This window comes from Sphaerodactylus townsendi, linkage group LG02 (assembly GCF_021028975.2).
Source record: "Sphaerodactylus townsendi isolate TG3544 linkage group LG02, MPM_Stown_v2.3, whole genome shotgun sequence".
Taxonomy (NCBI): Eukaryota; Metazoa; Chordata; class Lepidosauria; order Squamata; family Sphaerodactylidae; genus Sphaerodactylus; species Sphaerodactylus townsendi.
Genome location: NC_059426.1, coordinates 82006421 through 82024467, shown reverse-complemented (window position 1 = coordinate 82024467; position 18047 = coordinate 82006421). Strand labels below are relative to the sequence as shown.

Genomic DNA, 18047 nt, shown 5'->3' with positions numbered 1-18047 from the left:
AGCAATGTACCAGAAAGGTAGAACGAACTATTTAAATATATGGTGACTGCTGCCAAAGTGGTATATGCCTCAAAGCAGAAAGCAGACAAAATTCCAGACTTGAATGAATGGATAAGTAAACTAACAGAATGTGCAAATATGGTGAAATTAACATCTGCACAAAAGACCAATAATTGAATTTCAAAATAAATGAAATATATTAACATGTAAATTTAGGAAAAGAGAAGTAAACTACAGGATTAGAAACGAACAAATAGATGATTAGCTGGCATGAGTAAGAATATATAGTAGATATACGCTGTTAGATGGTCAAAATGAAAAGTTTCCTAAACTTGGGACTATATCAAAAATTTAATAAATGTGAATGGTAACAGTTGGAAAAATGCAAGATGGCAAGTCTCATGTTAAAAAATATGGTTTTTCAACTGTATGGTTTGTAGTATTGGTATAAATGTTTAAAAATAATAAAAATGCAAAAATCCACTTTGACCTTCATGAATTAACTCTTATACAAGTATTTTCAATCTATCAGCTTAAATTGTTATGAACAGCTTACAGTAATCATTCAGTAATAATATTAGTCTAACGTTTCTTGTCAAAATTAACTCTTGTCCTTCTTTGAGTATTAGAGTTATATTGGCCTCTTTCCATGACTCTGGCATCTTTCCTCCCTGCAAAATAGACTCCACTGTAAATCTCATCTTTAAAACACTTATAATACAGTCTCAATAAACCATCTAGCCCAGCAACTTTTCCTGGTTTAAATTTTTTATAGCATCTTCCACTTCTCTGATTGTTTACAGTGCCATTCATACAAAGTATCTGTTCTTCTGTAATCCCAAGAAAACTGTCTTGTTTCTACACTCTCAATCCACAGTTGGAGTAAAGCTAAGCACGACCATGGGTGGTAGCTTCCTCCTCACCATCCTTGAACACTGTTGGACTCTGAAGTTACCAGGTAACCACCTTGTCTCTTTAGCTGATACCCTTAATTCCTAAGGGGGAGGTAACATGACACTTTGTATATTTTTACTACTTGATTATTGTTGTTAGTAGAGACAGTTACTAGAGACAGTGTGATGTACTGGTTAAGAAACAGTAGACTCTAACCTGGAGAACCAAGTTAAGTTCCCTAGTCCTTCACATGAAGACTCCACATGAAGTTTTATTCAACCAGTCACATTTCTCTCAAAAACTCTCAGTCCATACAGAGGCAAAAAAAGGCCAAATCATCTCTGAATGTCTGCAATCTAATTTGATTGGCCTTGTTCTCCATAGATTTTTTTAAAAAGAAGAACCTACAGCACTGTGCCTACTAAGCAGAGTTGAGCTAAATGAAACCCAGCAGAATTGCTGCTTGTGCAAGTAAGGAAAGGCATAGTATCCATTGCCTTCTCTGTTAAGACTAAAACAACCAAGTGGCACACTGATGACCTTCTGATGCTATAATATTGTCAAGTGTACACAGATATTGTTTACAATAGTTTATTCAGAACGTTTTCCACATAAAGTCTACAAGAAAATACAAAATATTAAAACAGTGGGAACAAAAGAATAACATCCAGTAAAGAACAAAAGACTAAGAGCAGCAAAATGTTCATAAAAGTTTGCTGTGGAGGAGTGGGGCAGGGTTTGGCCATGCACCTGATTGATAGCAGAGCCGATGCCAGATGGCTCTCCTTGTGCAGAGAGTTCCATAATTGGTATGAAGCAGCCATGACAGCCCCTCTCAGGCATAGCCACCCATCTAACCAGAATTCCGTCCCTGTGTAGTCCTGCCTTCTGAAAATCTTAACTCTCAGAATGGTTCTGAGTATTATTATATACCTGCTCCCATGTGGCAAGGTTTAAAGACTTAATAGGTTCCATTTTCTCCAAATCAACAACATATCCACAGCAATCAGTGGAAAACTATAAGAAGGCAGCAACTGTGAAGGCCCTGGGAAAGGGAAACGAGGCACTTCTCTTCACCAGCGCCTCATGACTTGTGGATACAAAAGAGGGAGGCAGCTGCCGACGGAATACAAGAAGACTCACTTGTGAGCAGAGAGGGAACCCAGGGCTCTGAAACAGATGCTGTTTGATATGATGTAGCTTTGGACTGCTGCTCATGTTGAGATGAACATGTCCAAATAAGGGGCTCTACTTTCAAGGAAGTCAACAAGCTGTCTGATTCACTTGTAAAAATTAAAGAGAGAAAGAGAGGGATTCCATGAAGCCTAAATACATTTATTACAGAACTGCACACACACACAGGCCTGGAGAACATGAGTCATGTCAAACAACATAATTTATTTTCAATTGAAAACAGCTGCTCTGCCCTATTCTCAATAAAGCTATGGTACTAAAACTTTAGGGGAGTCCCATGTAGCAGGAGACTTGAAGCACTTGGTAAGCAAAATTCTGAGGATGTGATATGATTCAAAGGTAAATAACATCTTCTCTACTAGCTAAACCAGGTAAAATAAATGCAGCAGGCTCTCACTGATCTGCATTGAACTTGCAGGGGTGTACCCCTCTGAGCATTTCTGTGGGTACACACTCTTAGTTGCTCTTCTAATGCCAGTAAGCTGCTATGCATCTCTTCACAGTGGCTTGTGGAACAGATGACTGGTGCTAGGTTAAGGATCCCTAGACGGTAATATAATTCTTTCTCCACCCAATTTAAGAAGTTCAAAAAACGCTGAAGTAGAGAACTCATTCTTCTCCTAGCCCACCTCTTCTCTGCTTTACACTGAAGCATATTATGAAATGCAAAAGAAGTAAATGCTATCTATTGGTTTCTGGGGGCCAGCTCTGATACTCTTTAACAAGGGTCAGTTGAAAACTCATGGCACCATAAATATGGACAACATGTGCATCTAAAGTGCTTCAAGAATGCTGAAGGGGAGTTAAACCAATAGCAGTCAGAGGAGATGATAACTTGTCAATAAACCTGAATAGTGGCATCAATTCATATCAAACTATGACATCAAGAGACTGGCCAGGCAGAGCATTCAGATGAAAAGAACTAGGAGATTAGAGAAAGAGGACACAGCAAGAGTTCAAGGAACAAACTTTCACAGTGGTGTTACCATACAGACCCTCAGTTATTTCAGTAAATGTTTGTAGCTCTTCAATTAGCATCAGCAAAAGAGACGCTTTTTATCGTCATTTGAATTCTGAGATCTGGAAATTGCTCAATGAGTACTGCTGATATGCAGCACATGGAATGTAACAGAACCCTTGGTTGGAAAGAACAAGATCTTCTACACTCATTAACACAATATCCTTTATTTTCACAACAGTTTGCCAATCACCATAAATTATCATGTAAGATCCACCATTTACATAAATCCACAGGAAAGTACATTAACAGTGCATTGCGCTTCTCAAGTCATCAAATGCCTATTCTGTGTATGCATATCTTCCTTCACATTGCTTTTGCTTGGGCAGTTAATTTCCCCAAGATCTATTGAGGATTGACCAGGGAGGTGACCCACTTACAAAAGATATGACCAAGTTTGTCATTAATTCCACCCACTTTTAAAACCCTCTCCCCTTTGTTCTGTCTGCTTACCAACATAGAAAGTATAGGGTGGGTCCCGGTTATTGAGTGGTACGTCCAAGAGATTTGTGGTCTGTGGGTCATGGCGAAGCCACAATGCCACACCTAGAATGATTCCTCCCGCCAGCTGCAAAGAAGCAAAAACAGTACATTAACACAACTCCAAGCTCTTAACAAGTGTATCCAGTGCTCTGGTCAGATACATTAGATGGGCAACGTGAGGTGAAAATTTACCTAATCAGGTGCAGAGTAGGTAAAATGAACCCAAGTCCCACTGCTCTCTCAATTGGAACTATGGTTGCCAGCATTGGGTTGGAAAAATACCTGGAGATTTTGCGGTTGGAGCCTAAAGAGGGTGGTGTTGGGGAAGGGGAAGGACTTCAATGGGGTATAATGCCACAGAATCCACTTTCCAAAGGAGCCACTTTCTCCAGGTGAACTGATTTCCATTACCTGGAGATCTCCAGTCCCCGCCTGGAGGCTGGCACCCCTGATTGGGACCCATGTCAGCAAATATTTGCAAAGTAAGGCAACAAACGCAGCATTCCCAACACATTCCCTACTGTGATGGCTATATTTGAAGGTTGAGATTATACACAAGAGCAGAATTTGGTATTAGATGCAGAATTCAGTTTACTAAAACTCCTCACCTTTCATTTTTTAAGATCAAGTTTCTAGCCCCAATGATTACAATACTGGTGTAGTACAGCATAATGACTGGGGTATTTTCCACAATAGATGGGCTTGTGTGGTTTCCTGGTTGCTACTGTCACTCTTTATGTTACAGCTAAGGTTTAAAAAGGTTCATAGTTATAAAATATGCTTTGCCTAGTACAACTGAAGTTCCAGAATGGCAGCCCTTTCACCAAAGTGTTAACGAAAATCCATTTTTTTTCTCTTTTGCTGCCCAAACTACTCAGTTGAGCCACAGACTGTTTAATCTTAGTTCTTTCTGGCAGTTCTGCCCCTCCCCCAACCCTGAGGAGTACATTATGAGATGGGTACTATAAACATCAACGTATATCATTCAGAAGTTGTTAAGAGTACTTTTCCTCACACCTCTTAGGAGTTATGTTGGGAGAGAGATGGATCTAGAAAGGCTTTAAATAAACTTTCTCTAAGGGTGACTACAATCAAACAAGCCAAACATGGGGGTAGAGGAGATAGAATATTATTGGAAAACACTGTATTTGAGACTCCGAGACTGTGTAAATTTCAGGCTGTAACGTTGCATCCAATGACGAATGGTAGAGTATAAAAACCAACTCTTCTTCTAAAACAGCTGTGTTTGTTTGGAAGCAGTATGGAGACAATGGAATTATAGCAATTAAAAATGCAATGCAACGTATCAGAAATTTTGTAGTGATTATGAAGAAAGCATGGACTAGAATTAACATGGACTAGATGATGTGCACACTATATCTTTATAGTGACAGAGTAGAACAGGGCAGCATTAAGCAGAAAATTGCTTCAGGCAATTTTCTCCAAAATCTTGGCAATGATCTTTCCAGGGTAATGAACTGCCACTTTCTCATTAGTATTCATATGAACTGAGCAGACAACAGCTTGCACAGAGACTTGCCTGGCAAACTTTGTGGCAAAGCGGATTTCATGAGGTTGGAATTTATAGACCTAACTTGAATAGAACATTATGGAGAAAGGCAGGCAAAGGGAGAGATAGGTAAGGATAATGGGAATCAGAAAAGGTCTGTATCAGATTGAGCTAGAAATATGTGATTTGGCTGAATCTTTCTCTACCACAGAAGGAAAGTCAGATTGTGTGAAATAGCATAATAACACTGGATCCATCCATCCCACACTCAATCTTCATCAAAAGTAATAGAAGGGGGAGACTATGTCAAAACACTGGAATGTGAAAGCTCAGACCATACAGTGGGTCTGAGAAAGACTAGCCAAATAATATAACACTTTAGGATATGACTGTAAGCAGCCCATGCCATTTACATCAAAAGTAAAGTTGGGGAATAGTAGACAACACCAAGATAATCCCGGGTTACTGTAGTATCACCCCAGGATTAGATGTTAAGTTTCCTTGTGTCAGAATCCACTTGACACCTTGTCTTCCTAGTTTTGCATGAGTTACAGACCATATATACACTTGTGTTACAATTGTATTAGTTTTTTTTATTCTGCTTTATATTAGGAAGGTCTGTCTGAAGCCAGAAGCCTGTGACACTTTCTGCCTGACCAGTTGGTCTTATGATAACAAGGGACCTCTCATGTTAACACAACAGAACTGATAACAGACCATCTGCTTACTGGAATTATGGTTCACTCCTTGGATGGTATGAATGAGTCTCCCATTCCTACTACCCACAATAAAGATGGTATCTGTTAACCCTTTGTTCAGTGATGAAAGAAGATTCTGGCCACATATTCAGCCTCCGGTATCCAAACACTGTGTCCCTGTGATGTGCAGATCGTAACACCCCAAGGGTCAACATATCTGTCTCCAAACTGTCTCAGTGCTTGGTGTTTGCTATTTATTTCTCAAGGATGTTGTATATGGATAAATACCTTTATTTGTTATTCGGATACCCCTGTTTGACAGAACTTTGACTTTGTTGCAATTTGTATTGATACTGGCAGCTGTACATGGTGACAGACAGGAACAACCTTGCTGTAAATAACTGTTTATTGCAATTTCTGACAAGTTTAGGAATGCTTCGAAATGTAATTACTGATGCTACCCATAGAGTAAAAGTCCTATATAAACTGAACCCTTTTCTCTGTCCTTTGAGAGTCTGCCCTGGAAGGGATACCTTGCTGCAGGAGGTATTATAATACTGGCATTTTATACTTCGATCTCTCGCCTCAAACTCTCTTATTTTGGCCTCTGAGTCTTTGAGCAAACAGACTGCTACCCAACAGACATAACAGTGCAACACCAAAGACTGATCAGGTTCAGGTCAGGCAGAAATTCCAGAATTGTATGGGCCTGATCCTACAGCAATGGGGTGGGGTGGGGTTGCAAGCCAGTACATCAGATTCTATCACCCCTTTGGGGGATCCTGTTCTGCTTGACAAAATATAATGCAATCACCAGAAACATTAAAGCTGAATTGGGAATGTGACTCTTCCTGGAGCCTAGAGTAAGCATCTGGAATTCCCAGTCCACAGCAATGCTGGCTTCTACCTCAGCGTTAGACAAATAAGAAAACAGACCAGAGCTGCTCATAAAACCTGAGAGGAAAGCTAAACACTGACACAGCCTGCAATTTTGCTTTTTTCCACTCAGAGTTAGAAAGAATTTGGACAAATTGAACACACCACACTGGGTCTGCTCTCTGGCACTGTTTTTCCAGTTGCCATTCCAAGTGTCCAACTCATTCGTCTGCATTCCAGTATAAGATACGAATTCAAGTGCTCTGCTAGCCGCATTTAAACACAGCTAAACAACAGTGCTATTTGCATTTTCTCATAGGAGTGGATGAGTGGTGTCTGTACATGGGCCAAATTTAGAGTTGAGCACTCGTGCAGATTTTACAGCCACTGAAAGAGGAAGCTGTGCCTGTGTGTCTTAAAAAGAGACTCCCGCAGAAGCTGTTTAAAAAGGTTTTACTACTTTACATTTTTAAGTTATACAACTGTGAGAGCTACATACATCAGTGTTACTGAGTATAAATGTAATATGACCATCAATCTTGTATTATGTAGTACACGTTTTATTATTTTACAGTGCTTTAGCTAAAGCTGTAATGCACACATGAGAGACAGAAAAAAATCCAGAGCAACATTAGGCAAGCATAACAGCTCCAGTCAATGGTTTTGAGGTGAAAGAGAACATGTATATTTTACCTATTTGTAAATTGGAGGTGGGGAGATGAAACCATAAATCATACTACAATCCACATTTTAAAAAAACAGGTTATGAAACCACTCAATTTTGTCTACCCAGCCAACCTAAAATTCTTATTTATATTTTCCCCTATCACATAATGGAAGAGATAGATAATCAGCAGTTAGGTATGAATCAACAAGCACAGAGGTTGAGATACCTCAGTAACTTTCACAGATGAAAGTTAAATTCTACCATAATAGATGAGCAGACAGCCATGGCAGACTGAGCACTGTCCTTTGAGCACTGTCAAGAAACTGGCTTTGTTGACCCATTCCTTAGCCTTTCAAATTTTGGTTCAGGATTTTGGGCCAAGTTACACTATAGAAATATTCTCTCTGGGAAATTACTGTCACACTGTTCTACAGTGGTTCCAGTCCTACCTGGAGGATAAGTTTCAGAAGGTAGTGTTGGGACACTACTGTTCAACCTCTTTGCCTTTAGCCTAAGGGCTATTGTAAGGTTGCATCTTGTTCTCCTATGCTCTTTAACATTTGCGTGAAACCAAGGGGGGCGGTAATCTAGAGATTTGGGCCGGGTTGTCACCAATATGTGGATGATACTCAGCTCTTACTCACACTTCCAACTGATCCCAGGAAGAATGTAGAAACCCTGAAGGCATTTTCATGTATTTATTTACAAAATTTTATGCTGATTTACTGTTTTAACAAGGGCCATCAAGACAGCTAACAATTTAAAACATATATAACATTATAAAATGGAATAGATGTGGGCTAATAAACTGAAGTTTAACCCTAACAGGATGGAAGTGCTACTAGTGGCTGGAAGGCCTGACTCCGGGTTTAAGCCATAGGATTATACTCCCTTTGAAGGAACAGGTCCATAGTCTGGGAATGCTCTTGGACTCAGACTTACTGCTGGATAAGCAGTTGGCAGCTGTGGCCAAGAGTACTGTCATGGGCCAGCCTGTGGCAAATTACCTGGACTCAGATAAAGAACCTGCTAATGCCAGGTACAAGGAAGTAGAAGCTGACCACACTGTTCAGCCAGAGCAGGCTGCTTGTGAGGAAGTTCAGACAGCAGAGTCAGCTACCAGTCCTTCGTCACCTGATACCACGCAGCTGAGAGAACCTGCATAGTCCTCCATCAAGCCCTGTGATGAGCCAGCTGTGCAAAGGAGGCAGAGACAGTGGCAGCAGCTACAGTCAAAGGAAGAGTACTCATTTCTCTGTCAGATATGGCACAATAGCAGAGCCTGCATCAGAGGAAGACTAACTCCTTGCAGGATCTCTGCTGCACCAATCAAGCCTCTCCATATAAGCCCTGCTTTGAGCTTGGCTCTGCCTGGGTACAATAAGTGCACTTCCTGCTTGGATTTCAGTGCTTGCTATAGCTCCCAGTAGGCCTGCCTGCTTGGATTCCTGTGCTTGGGACCTGGGGCTGTCTGCTCATGTCTGCATAGCTGACACCTGCCTGTAGCACAAGTATCTTTTTATTAGCTTTGGCTGGTAAGCCAGCTGCAGACTTTCCTGGGTAATAAAGATCTGACCACTGTGATGCATGCCCTGTTACATCTACATTAGATTATTGTAAGGCACTCTTCATGGGGAAACCCTTGGAAAGTGGTCAGAAACTTCCATTGGAACCGAACACTGCAGTCAGGATGTTGACTGGGATGGATCTAAGGGACTAGATCACTTTTGTCTTGCCCTATCTGTATTGGTTCTAATTTGTTTCTGGGAATAGTTTAAGGTGCAAGTCTTGCCCTTCAACGCTTTATATAGTTTGGGACCAACATATCTGAAGGACTGTCTAACCCCTTATGAACCCTCCTGACCAGTCATCTTCAGAAGCCGTGCTCTAGGTGCCCCCACCTTCTGAGATTAGTTTGGTGGCAACTTGGCAGAGGGCCTCCTTGTTCATGGCACCAAAGCTTTGGAACTCTCTCCCCAGGAAGATTCATCTGTCCCCAGTGAAGCCATTTTTGTTTCAGCTGACATTCCCTCAGTAAACCCTCCTTCCTAACCAATGTTTTTATATTTAGTATGCATTTTAAAGTCTGTCTTTAAACTCTTTAAAATTGCTTTACTGATGCCTTTTGTAAGGGGCTCAGTTTTAATGGTTTTATAATGTACTTTTACCCTGCATGTTTTGAATTGTTAACTACCTTGGAAGTTCTTGGAAGGGCAGCTAGGTAAATTTTAATAATGATGATGATGATGATGAGATAGTGTATTCTACCAGAAGGGTGTCCTAAGCCAGACAGTTCTCAACCAAGCAACCAGACTGAAAGTGTCCACCAACCGATACAATATGATGAAACAAATACTAAAAAAAATCGTTCACTGCGTGGGTTAACAAGGGCCGTGGGCTACAACCATCAAAAAGAAAGTATAGTGCGTAAGAAAATCATGCTATCATGGCCTGCAACTCAGAGCCAGAAAAAAGAGGTAACTTAAAGCTAATGTACAAACTGTGGAAACAACAATACACAAATTTCAAATATCACTGAGCAAAGACTGGCAGATCAAAGGCAATTCATCATATGAAACAAAGTGTTTACAGAGATAAAACTGGAAGAAATTCAGAAAAATTCCTAAAAGAAATTAATTGTATCATCAGAAGAAAGAACAGTACATACTCCAGGACCATCAGGAGATGTAACAGTAGAACTGCCAGATGAAAAAACCAGTACAGGAAAGGAAATAATAGTGCAACCACCAGAGAAAGTCCCCATGGAAACAACTGATGAACGGCCTGAAAGGCAAAAAGAACTGAGGGAAAAGATAATCAAGTATGCACAATCAACTGAGGAAAGACAAAGGCTGCCAGCATTGAAAACTGCCCCCAAAGGTTGGGCTGTTATCAAGATTCAAGTGGTTGAGCGTTCAGGGAAATTCTTATCGGAAGCCATGCATACTTGATTCTGGAGGGGGAAAGTGTGATGTCCTGTGTCAAGTAAAACCTGGCTCTTGATGTCTTGATATCAAAACCCTTGAATTAAGATTTGGTGTCCACCTTGTTTTCTGTTCCATGAGTCTGGGCTGTCTATGATATCAAGAAATGAATGGTAGGGTCTTCAGAAATGGCCCCTGTCTGACTATGGCTGGCCCAGGCAAAACCATCCCCAGGAACACCCCCTTTGAGACAGGGTGGGATCCTGCACTGGAGGAGTGCTGCTCCCATGGCTGTGCTGGCGCCCGAGCATCATGCTCCGACACAGCTCCCCCACCATCAGTTCCAGTGTAAGTGGTTTTTATGCCAGTGCCAGGGTCATGCCACCTCCTATGAGATTTCAACCAAGTTCAGAATTACACTGTCATATTTTCAATGGAGAGAACTGTGCCCTAGCTCTCTTATCGGAAAACTTCAGCAACAAGAGCACAGTATCTTATTAAACAGTGTGCATGTCTTTATGCATACACAAATATGTGCAAAAGGAGAACAGAGCTCTTATACCATTGATACAGTGATGCAGAAGAATTCAGCAGATACGAGAAATTGTCTAGCTGAAGTCAGCTGGGAAGACAATAGGAAAAACTCCTTGTTAATTTTGCCTTGTTTTAAATGGACTGGCCAGATAGTGAAGCGAAGTTAAAGGGCAATGAGGACACCAAAGCCAACACCACAGATTTTCCCCACAGTGGCCAAGATAATTTATCTAGATAGGACCTGAGACAAATCCTTCCTATCCAGCCTCACATCAGAAGGCTTTTTTGTACTTACTGCTAGCCCTGAGGCTGTTTGCTTTGCAGCCCAATCTAGAGGGTGGTGGGCCTGAAGTGCATCCCGGAAGTGGTGTGGACCTGTGCTGACATGTTTACCCACACTGCTTGTTTAATTTGCACCTAAACTGGTGGTAAGGGCAAATAGCATGGTGGGCGGGCACCAGACAGCTCTGTGGTACCCAACCTGGAAAAGGCTGCCTCCCCCAGAGCTGCACCAGCACAATGGAAAATGCCGGTACAATTGGGGGCAGGCTAGGGGCATTCCTGGGGAGGCTGACTTTAATTAGCTTCCACAGGCTTTGGGCCCAGGAATGCCTATAACTTACGCCACGAAAACATATGGCCTAAGTCACTTTTTTCAAGGGAGTTTTCCAGGCTGCAGCAGATTTTTTTTCTCTGCTTTTTGCTGCACTGCTTGGAGCTCCATTGGAGGTGGCATGGCCCGGGCCACCCCACAGTCTCCAGCTGCTGCAGAGCTCCCACCACAATCTGGATTGGGCCGTAAGAGAGACAACATGCAGCAACACAGCAAATCTTTTTTAAATTAAAAAAAACATTTTTTCTATTGAACAATTAGGCTTTTTTGCAAAGCATAGAATGCTGCTGTTAGGCTGCTTTATGTTTTTAAAATTCTTATATCTAGTACAAGAAGGCAACTTCACTTGGGGAAAGTGGCTTCAGGCAAGGAGAATTATTAGGTCAGGCAAAGGTGATGTGTGAATAACCGTACCACTGGTATTATCTATGGCACTGCTTTACAGGATTTTATACCAGAAAGTTCTAAAAAAAGCCTATCATCCCAGGTTAATATAATACACATTATACTGTTTTCCATTAACAGAAACTTTTATTTGGATGTGATCACTTAACTCTGAAATGGGGACTTGATAGTTCCCAAAACTTGCTGTTTATTGAAGCTTAGTGAGCTAAAAGCTGGTGGTGTCACAGTGGAACTCTTCAAGGACTGATGCCTCAGAAGTTTTTAAACAGGTCCATAAAAATGTTACATGTTAAATGCCAAAAATACACATTTATAGATAAGCAGTGGTCACTTGGAACATGTTGTAACCACTCCAATTCTAGCTAAACCAATATGACTTAGATCTGGACAATTATCTGCTATCTTTAAAAAAATAAAAGCTAAAACAGCTGGACTAAACTAGAATCTGTAACATAAGTTTTTCAAGGAAGAGGAGGGAAGTGCTTACCAGAACTGCCTCCTCCAAGCTCCTTTTCTCCCAATGAGGGACAAAATTATGAGTATATGACAGATTGATTTGGCTGTCATATCTGTGTCCTGTGACTCTCACTGGCAGTGCATTCAGATGTCACAAATAAACACGCTATGTGAGTAAGAAACTGAGGAAGAGGCCTTGTAACCGGGAGAGGAAGCTGGGAAATCCTGGTCTTTCCCAGTGGGCAGTCCTCAAAGGATCAGGTGGTGGCAGCATACCCTGGGAAAAAGATAGCCCTCCCCAAGGGAAAGTTGATAACCCCTGGGAGAGTGCAGAGCACGGAATAGGGCCTGCCAGCCATAAGCAAGCCCGTTTCACCACACCTTGTATGGTTCATAATAAAAATAAGCCAGGAACTCCTCAGGTCTGTTGCTTCCTTCGCATTCCCTTATCCTGAGGTTAGGGAAAGTTTCTTGTTTCTCAAGAAACCAGTTTGCTACACTGTTTAAATTGGATGAAATTATAAGCTGACACTGATAGGTAAAAAAGCAAACCTCAGATTATTTTTTTGCCCACTTTCAAATTAGGAAGTTTTTAATTTTGCAGTTATGCAAATGTTTATAACAACTAAAGGCAGCCAAAGTTTTAAAATGCATTTTAGTTTACAAGTAAACATTTGAAGTTTGTGCGCATACTCAGATGTATGTATACATAAAGGATGATACAGTGTCTTCAAATGTTTAGTTTCATTTAGTGGGAATAAGCCAGAATATTCAGTAACTGTGCTGATTATAATCAGAAACTTGGGACCTAGGTACAGAAATTTTGTTTTACTACAGTTTTGTAGCCTTTTGACGAAGACATTTCAAAACAGGATACAATAAAGGATTTATGTCACAAATTTTCAGTTTCATATTATACATTATTCTGTTATGTAATGCATCACATTCCACATATATATTTAAATATTAGAACATATAGATCACATTTTGTATACTCTGTTTAGTTCTCTATAATAGTACATACAGTATGGTGCTCATTAGCATTTTGGATTTTATGCCAGCTTTTAAGGACGTTTTAGTTTACTAGTTAAACATTTAAATTGTGTGTGAGTGCACACAGAAACTAAATGAGTGTTTCCAATCACTATGAGCCGTAACATGCCATCTAGTATAAAAGTTAAATCAGGTTTTTCCTTGAAATTCCTCCCTTAAACCCCAGGCTCCATTGAGCCTCGAGATAATGTGTTAGAACCAGATGAATGAGTACATTTCCCCGAGTTCTGCTTTCCACATCCAAAAATGCCTACCACAAGAAGGCAAAGGCTTGTTTCATAATATCAATGACCATGTGGATATGACTTCCTGCAATCAGTTGTCATCCCACTGCCAAATGGCAGCATAAAAGTTAGCATTCCAATTTTTGGCAACAAGCAACTCCACATGAAGCAATTTCAATGCTGTTGGGATCTCACCAGGTCACTATTCATGTATTTGTATGTAAGATGTGGGCCACAGTTGATCAGTGAGATCTTCTATTAAGCTGTATCTTTTTTCCCCACTGGGAGAAAAGGAGTTTAGAAAGAGTAATTTTAAGAGAAGAAATAAGGGGAAAGAGTTCAGAGCCTCTCCTCTTACCATTCCTCCACTCAAACAGGCAGTCTCCCACAGATACTTTTTACGGCAGCTGGGAAATGTCTCTGTCACTCCTAGTATTGGTCAGAATGTACGTGCACCCACCATGAACATGATGGAGTTAATAATATCTGAGTGCATCTAAGGGGAGATTTTTTAAGAAAGCCCATGTGAGATATCACTGTGTAGACTCTATTCAAGGTCAAATTACATGTTACATTTGGCATGCATCCACCATGAGGCTTTATAGTCATGCAAGTTCCCTGTGGGAATTCAGTTCTGAAGAGATTTGGGTCAAGACCACAGTGCGCGGACAGAATTGGCTCCCCAACTCACACCCTGCCACTATTTTCTTTACCCAAAACAGCACAGGAGAATAATAATGGCAACACTGGCAGATGCAAGTGTACTGACAGGCAATGCATACAGCTATCACCAGGCCAGGGATGTTTCAGGTTGGGAAAATGACAAGGAAAGCAAGAATCCTGTCCCCCTTATTACTGTGATCACAGTGGATATGCTGCCGGCTTGAAAAATGAATTCCCCTAGGGAACTTGCAACTGACATCTGACTGTACATCTTTGTGGTGGTCCTCTGTCAAACGCAACATGTAGTTCAACCCTAAGATTCCCTCTCAAGGAGATGGAACCACTTCCTCTCTGTATTATATTAGCACAAACCTTATTAAGCGATATTCCCAGCTCCTCCATGTAATGGAATCAGACAAGTCTTCCCTTTCAAAGTGTACGAAGTGTATAGGAAGAGTGCAGCAGACTAAGTGCACAACATGTATAAAGAAGAAGAGGCCATCCTCTAAAGAAGGAAGAAAAGAGTCAATGTCTATAATGACTGGATGTGACAAACATAGACCACAGAGGCCTGAGTAAGGTTTGGTCAGAGTAACCTGATAAGATCTGTTTTTCTAATTCCATCTCCCCCTTTAGCAATCTACCTGGTGGCACATATGAATGTTCATATTTCCTGGTGACTGAATTCAACTACACAAAAGACGAATAACATACATGTTGTCTGACTGTCCATCCTGTTTACCCAGGCATATGCCAACCCTTTCTTGTCAGTAGGGCAGAAACTATCTTTCCCAAAGAGATTAATCACAAATCCTTCCCTTTACAGTCTCCCTAAGGATTTGTCAGCTGTTCACTGGACCATGTGACCAGGGAAATGGACACCCTTTGCCAACAGTGAAAGTTTTCTCCTTCCTGATGTTTTGAATTCTTTTTCTTGTTAGTTCTTCCTCCAAATACTTACCCATCTGACCAATACACCACGTAGCTGACTCTTTTGAAGTGGCTTGAAACAAGAGAGCTCTTAGAAATTGAAGACCAGATTGATATCCCATCTTTGTCAGACAGCACAAAACCATAAAAGCTGGGCACTTCATTCCCTTGGGGAGGAGGGGAATGGGACATTGGAATGGAATGTAAATGGAACTTACGCCAGCAGCGAAGGCAAACTGGGGCAGGTGCCACAGATTTCATTGGCGCCTAACCTGAAAGATAGCCTGGCCCCCAAAGCTGCATTGGCATCCAGGTAGCCTCCAGCATGGCTGGAGGTGTTTCAGAAACATTCCAGGGGTGGAGCCAATTTTAGTAGGCTTTAGTTGGCCTTTGCTGCTGGGAACATCCCAGCTTAGCCCTTGGACTTACACCATCCCTTTGGGTGGTGTAAGTCTGTTTTGGGCTATGAAGGGCTTGCAGGCAGCTGGTCAGTTTGGGGCATATGTTGCCTCCCCAAGCCTCCTGCATGTTCTCTGGGGGTGGCGCAGCAGCAGCGCCATCCCCAGCCCTGTGGATGTGGCTGCAAGTAATCTTGTGTATTTTTATATTTTTAGACAGATTGTAAATTATCTTCTTTTCCTCTATACATTCCGCAATCTCAATTTGAAAAACAAAATTCTTTGTCTCTTTTTGGATTTGTTCCCTTGAAAAACTGTCATTATTGCAATACACTGACAAGTGCATACTTGTCTTTGTGTATTATCTTTGCCAATCAAAATTTGGGTTATTCTTGCCAGCTGTGAAAAACGGTGGCAAGTGATAGCTGCCATCTTTTCTGAGTTTCTATTTTTGAGGGAATCACTTGAAATGCAAGGTTAGTCAAGCAATAGACTACTCTCAAGAAAAAATCAGAAGCAGGAATCTTTAGCCTCAGTAAATTCAAGATTTTATGTACTACAGCTCACCTTGTATCTGCTGGAGGGGACTGTAATTCATAAAATCTCATGCCACAATAAATCTGTTTAGCTTCAAGATGCAACTGTTGAGCAGAGGTGGCATCTGTATATTAATGACATCACAGGGCGCACTTACATTGCACTCAATGAAAAATAGGGTGGGCCTCTAAGCAAAGTGTATAAAAATTAATGTTTTTATTGAAATTAAAAAAGGATTTTTTTAATTTTTAAATTGATTTTTTCCTTAAATCAGGCCTTTTGAGGAAAAAATCAAGGTAGTCTAAATAGTTTTCCATTTAAGATCCATTATAGTCCAAGGGTTAACCCCTAATGATTTTGAAAACTTTGAATTCAGGCACATGGAGGCTAAATTTGGCTTATCAGTACATGCAAGTTTCCTCAACAGATCACAGAGCAGTTATCCAATGTAGTTTCAGGTTGGGAAAATGGTACCAAATGAGGCCATATGCATTAAGTTCCAATCCAAGTAAGGGTCATATGTACTAAGAACAAAATAGTTTGGATCTCCAAACATGGAACCCACAGCACATGACTGGTTCACCAGTACCCATATAGTTAGTTCCTAAGGGAGGAACTAGTAGCAGAGTCATCTTAATGGCCAATTTAATAGGCAACAAATACCACTGAAGAAGGGTAAAGAAAGTTAGTGCAACTCTTGGAACTATTTTCAAAGTATAACCACCACCACCCCTCACACACACAAACATTAATTCTATTCTAGAGAGGATGGAAAAGAAGTGGCAGTCAGAGGTGAAGAAAATGTAAGGCTCATTCCGCACATGCAGAATAATGCACTTTCAAACTGCTTTCAGTGCTCTTTGAAGCTGTGCAGAATGGCAAAATCCACTTGCAAACAGATGTGAAAGTGGTTTGAAAACGCATTATTTTGCGTTTGCAGAAGGGGCCTAAGAAATCTTCAATCAGATAGGCATGATCTTATGAAAGTCTCCAGCCAGGTGCTCCAGTATCCAATCAAGGATACTTCCTCCTTTGTGGAGAGGGAAAATTAGGAAGGGAGATGTTGTGAAATGCTATGAAAAAATTGAAAGGCAATAGGACCGGGGAAACTGCACGCCCTTTCTACTGAAAGGAAGGAAGCTGGTTTACAATTTATTGATGACACAGCCTCAGAGACAAAGTAAAGAAATATTTGACCTTGGAAACAGAGCTGCGGCTATGTCTGGCTGTATAAGAGTTCCTGTGTATGCTAGATAGAAGTTGTGTCTCATACACCTTCCTTATTGCTTTTTTCCTCTGCTTTCCAAGCCAAAGATTTATTGTTTCCAGGAAAGAACAGCAACAGCTCTCAGTTTCCCTTTTCCCCTTTACACACACACAAACACACACAATACATATTCTGCTTCGCCAAAGAAAGAATTCCTCTAGAGTGTGTAACAATGAGAGAGAAAAAATAAATGAACCGATTATCAAAAATGTTTACATTGGATCTACTGAAGAAGAGTTATAGAAATTTAAATAACTACTTGTGAAGGAGCAGGGAATAAAAGATCAGAGGTAATCACTTAAATGCAGTGCAACCCTCTGTGGGAACAGGGGAAGGTCGCGTGGTTTTTGTAATATTCACAAAGAAGCATTGGCAGCAGTGAAGTAGAAATTAGATTAATGTAAAGTATTTTGAGGATTTCCTGATGTCTCAGCACTGGAGAGAGGCTAATGTTAACTTCAAGTGTGACTCTGAATATACATGAAGTGTGGGGAGGGCCAGGGCTGTCTGTTAGGGCATCTACTTGACATGCAGGAGGTCCCACATTCAGTCCCTGGCATCACCAGTTAAAAGGATCAGGTAGTAGGTTACCTAAGACCCTGGAGCACTGCCAGTCTGAGTAGACCCTTGGTGGCGAACCTATGGCACTCTAGATGTTCATGGACTACAATTCCCATCAGCCCCTGCCAGCATGACCAACTGG

General features: G+C 41.0%; 1 protein-coding gene across 1 annotated transcript in view; it reads right to left on the bottom strand.

Moving 5' to 3' along the window:
* Positions 1-18047, bottom strand: part of CD81 (CD81 molecule) — a 79037-nt gene that overhangs the window by 47777 nt on the left and 13213 nt on the right. The window contains exon 2 of the mRNA XM_048483642.1: positions 3560-3674. Coding sequence (XP_048339599.1) covers positions 3560-3674 — 115 coding nt within the window. The remainder of the gene's footprint in view (positions 1-3559; positions 3675-18047) is intronic.